The sequence below is a fragment of the Calypte anna genome, chromosome 2 (assembly GCF_003957555.1).
Source record: "Calypte anna isolate BGI_N300 chromosome 2, bCalAnn1_v1.p, whole genome shotgun sequence".
NCBI lineage: Eukaryota > Metazoa > Chordata > Aves > Apodiformes > Trochilidae > Calypte > Calypte anna.
Genome location: NC_044245.1, coordinates 45,068,749 through 45,073,206, shown reverse-complemented (window position 1 = coordinate 45,073,206; position 4,458 = coordinate 45,068,749). Strand labels below are relative to the sequence as shown.

At 53.7% G+C, this 4,458-nt stretch overlaps 1 protein-coding gene across 1 annotated transcript; it reads right to left on the bottom strand.

Annotated features, from left to right (window-relative positions):
* Positions 1-1,660: 1,660 nt before the first annotated feature.
* PRR22 (proline rich 22) lies at positions 1,661-3,896 on the bottom strand. The gene is made up of 3 exons (XM_030444640.1): positions 3,794-3,896; positions 2,197-2,949; positions 1,661-1,911 (listed from the first exon to the last, which is right to left on the bottom strand). The coding sequence occupies exons 1-3, from the start codon at positions 3,894-3,896 to the stop codon at positions 1,661-1,663; spliced, it is 1,107 nt and encodes a 368-aa protein (XP_030300500.1).
* Positions 3,897-4,458: the final 562 nt, after the last annotated feature.

Genomic DNA, 4,458 nt, shown 5'->3' with positions numbered 1-4,458 from the left:
AAGGAGGCAAGTGACTGAGAGGGTAAAAATTATGTCTTGATTTAAGACAGAATGGTTGCAAAGTCTGTAGCATGTGAAGACAGAATTCTCCTAATCAAGCTTTTATGGGTTACTTATGCTGAGTGTACTTCAAGGTGTTTTGACCTCTAGGGCATCCCCTAACTACCTTCTGCTTGATTACACATTCTCTGCTTCCACTATTTCCTTGGGTTTCTTGCAACCTTGATGTTTTTCAGAGGTCTTCAGTACCCCAGGGCCCTGAAACTCTTCTGTGAGGGGATTCTTATGAGGCTGTCATCTGATAAGGGAATCATTTGATTTCTATCTTGCTGTCTGGCATCCTTCTGAGGTGAAACCTGTCTGATTCTAATGCATGTTATCAAGGTTGTTCTTCTGCTAGTCATTGGACTAGACATATTTCACTTAGACCATGTTTATAAATAATTCTTTGAACAACACTTGTCCTGGTGTGAGATCTGTGATGTTTGGTATCTTTCTTGAATCTTCTACCATGGTTTAACACAAAATTACATTCTATGCATTTTTAAAGAAAATGCCATGCTCATCGGTGCTGCAGGAAAACTTTAATAACTGGTATTGAAATGACTGGAAAACAAACGAAGGAGAGAATAAAAGATAAAAAAACCTAAAAATCCAGAAAAAGAGATCTGCAGATGCACCACCAAGAGGCAAAGAAGCAGAGCCCATATTTATTAACAGGACATGATTCCTAAACCAAATCACACCATGTCTGTGCGACAGTGTTCAAGGCCTGTGGCTTGCAATACCAGGTATAGATTTATCTGTACAGATACAGTGAAAAGGGGGAAGAGAGAAACGGAATGTGTTTCCTCACCCCTGGGACCTGAGGCTGCTCCAAGTATTCTTCCAAGGCATCTTCACCTCCTGCATGCAGTCCACTTTAGTTGTAGGACTGCTGCAAGGACATGTTGTAGATGTTCCTATGCTACCCTTTTCACTGCTTCTGTGAAGGTGGGTTTACAGGAGGCTGAAAGCAGGACATTCTGAAAAAGGTTCTTTGATGAATATCACTGAATCATTGCTCACTTCCAGCAATCCCAAGCAGGGATTCAGGTTACCATGCACAGTTTAAAGCAGATTTATACAAGAAGAATTGCAACATGTGGCCAGTTAGCCTTTGAAACCTTTCTCCCACACTATAGTAAAACTTCTATTAGCAATTACTTGTATTATCTTTGAGAGTTGCAGCTCTTTTTTCTGAATGCCTTCAAAACAGATGCTGCTTATAGGTCAGTGGATTTTATGATTTGGCTGGGAGATGAGATAAAATGCTTAGCTTGTGCCCTGTCAACTCTGTGGCTGATGCTCTACCCTGATGGCTGTAGGGCACAAACTGCAGTTCTCTTTCAGTATTGCTAAGATAGTGCTCCACATCAGAGGCCAGACTCTGAAACCTTAACCCTGCCCCTTCCCCAGGGAAGCCAGAGCAGACAAATCCCAGCAGGACTGACGGACACAGTCCCACACAAGAAGCAGCACAGAGGCCCTGGACCAAAGACAGGGACCATGGGAGGGACAGACAAACATGAGAACAAGGATGCACGGCCTTTGTCTTCAACACCACCAGTGTCCCACCCAGTAGGGACAGGGCTCGGCTAAAAAGCCCTTCAGGAGCTTCTCACCAGTCATGCCCTGCCTTGTGTTTTTGAACACAGTAACAATAAAACTGCAGGGGCAGAGGCAGGGCAGTCCCCACCACCATTGCCCTGTCCCACTGGTACTGACTCGGCCCTGGGGAGCCCCTTAGGGCTCTGCTTGCTGGTTCTGGTTTGGGCCTCATGGGACCTTTGGCATCTCCAAGGGGCCATTTCCCGGTGGCCGCTGCACTCCCTTCTGCCACACAGGCACGGAGCCGATCTGCAGAAACACCTTTTAATGGAACAAGAACAGAAAAGCATACAACAAAGCTACTGTAACCCCCCGCCCTACCTCACCCTCCAAAATGCACCATCCATCCCCCCCCCCGAGATGCTCCTCCTCCCCCATTCCCCCCTCCCATCTCCACCCCATCCCTGCGGAGGGTCTAATCCCCTCCTGCTCCCCCCGGGCTGCCCGCAAGGGCCTTGAGCTTTTTGGGTGGCGTCAGCAGGGAGCTCATCCCTTGCTTCTGTCCCAGCTTCGTCCCAGCAGGCTGGGGAGGCTGCTGGTTCCTGCCCTCCTCCTCCCACAGCTCCTGGGCCTCCAGCCCCATGATGAATTCATCGATGCTCAAGAAGGCATCTCTGGTCTCAGGGACACTGTAGTCAGGTGTGAGCAGGTCCTCAGGAAGCAAGAGGGAGGCAAAATCGAAGGTGAGGGTGGTTGCATCAGTGTTACCAGGACTCGCAGGCTCGGGGCTGCTGCTGGGAACCTTCTGTGTGTTCCCCACTGCCTCCAGGGAGCAGTCAAAGATCCGCAGGGCCTCTTCAAGGGGCACTTCCTCAGGCAGTGCCAAGTCACCAGTTGTGTTCTCGAGGGCTGTGGAGTGGGGACCAGCACAGGGACCTCGGGGGAACGCTTCTGCTGGGGGGACATGGCTGCTCGGAGGAATATCACTGGTTGGGAAGATGTCACCACTGCCTGTGGGGATGTCACTACCTGGGAGTGTCCCTAAAGAGGTTACTGAGCCTGAGGCCTCTTCATTTCCCTCCCTGGTGTGCTTGCAGGTGGGGCTGGATGTTGGTAGTGCTGGGGGGGCTGGGGCCACCACTCTGCCCTGATGGTGGTAGGGCTGCTGTTGGCCCTGGAGGGTCCTAGGGGCTGTCCAGGCCAGGGATGTCCCACAGCCCCCAGGACCCCACAGGGTAGCTGGTAGAGCAGCAGTGCCACTGCCCAGCGTGGAGGTGTCTGGTGGAGGCACTTTGGTGCTCGTTGCCTCGTGGAAGACCCATGGGTGGAGGAAGCAGCCGCTGGGAGCCCTCTGCAGCCCTGTGTGGGTAAGGGGGAGATGTGCTGGGCTGGGGGAACCCTGCAGGGGCTCTCACTGGCCGACATCCCCCTGCTCTGCATTGGTGAGGTGGGGAGGGAGCTGGTGGCCGAGGAGCTCCCAGGGGTGAGCTGCAATACCAGAGAGATGGTGGAGCCAACTGGGGAGGAGGCTCACTTACAGCTGTGAAAGGGGAGACATAGCCCCAAGTGTCTGGGAAATTCTCTGGAAAATGAATTTACTGGTCTCACCTCACCCAGACAAGGGCAGGGATGCTTTCCAGGGCTTGCTGAGCCTCCAAGCTATATGGAGGTGGTGGTGATGGGTGGTGGGGATGTGGCTGTGCCTGTGGCTGTTATGGTGAAGGTGCCAAAGGTGCCAGAGGTACTGGAGCAGAGAGGGTGACATACCTGCTGGGGGACCCCAGAGGGGCTGGGGTGTCCCCCCCCCTGTGGGTGCCCAGGTTGTGGGGAAGAACTGGACCTGCCTGGGCAGTGGGTAAACGTTGGGTAAGCCTGAAAGAGAGACAGGAGTGATGGCTGGTGGTCACCTCTACTCTTGCATGCAGGAGAGTACCCATGCTGTGGGGGTTGGGGTCAGTTCCTACCTTGAGGGTAGAAGTTTTCAGGGAGAACAAGATCCTGATGGAGATGGGGTGCTGTGAGTACCTGGGGGTCTTGGGGTGCCCCCCACCCTGGGGGTGCCCAGGCTGTGGGGAAATGTTGCACCCATCTGGGGTGTGGGTAGAGGTTTGCTGATCCTGAAATAGCAACAGGAGCCAGCGGTCACCTCTGCTTGTGCCCCCAGGTCCATCTCCGGGCTGCAGGCACTGGGGTTGATTCCTACCTTGGGGATAGAAGGGTTTTGGGAGCCTATAAGACTGAAGGAACTGCAGAGCTGGGGGGGCTCGGGAGCCACACTGGGGGTGCTGCACTGGTATCCAGGCCATGGTCCCTTCTGTCTGTTTGTTGGCTGCTAAGGACTCTCTGACGTCTCCCAGGACAGAATGTGGGGGTTCCCAATGTTCCACTCCACCCCCCAACAGGGTCCCAGCTCCTGCTTGGGAGAAAAAGGGTAACGGGGGGGCTGGAGTGCTCCTGGCCTCTATGGATGGCTCTCAAGGGCTGGGGATGCGAGTTTGGTTGGAGGTCTTGATCCCTTCCCTGAGCTGGGACATCCTTGGAATTAGTGGAAGTCAGTGGAGAGAGTGCCAGACCTGGAGAGCTGGAGGGCACAGTGTGGTGAGCGTGCATTGGCAGGACCAGCCAGGGGCAGGGGTTGCACTGTCTGGTATGGAGAGTTTGGCTGGTAGAGCCCTTTTGTTTGGACATGGTGTGGTTGAGAGCCTCTGGGTGAGGATGAGGGGATAGGAGCCAAATCAGACATTGCAGTGGGTGTCTGCTACTGGCTGCCCCACTGGGATGCCAGCACCGGGGAGTTACTCTACAGGCCATGAGGAGAAATCTCTGGGTGGGTAGCCTTTGTCCCTTTGGGGGCTTTCCACTTCCCAG

What these genes read in the sequence shown, in the direction of transcription:
- PRR22 (XM_030444640.1), bottom strand. Translation starts at nt 3,896, where the DNA reads ATGGCCTGGATACCAGTGCAGCACCCCCAGTGTGGCTCCCGAGCCCCC. An exon ending in AAAACCCTTCTATCCCCAAG is followed by an intron (nt 2,950 to 3,793) that starts GTAGGAATCAAC and finishes TTACCCACACAG; the next exon opens with GGCTGCAGAGGGCTCCCAGC. An exon ending in GGAGCTGTGGGAGGAGGAGG is followed by an intron (nt 1,912 to 2,196) that starts GCAGGAACCAGC and finishes TTCCATTAAAAG; the next exon opens with GTGTTTCTGCAGATCGGCTC.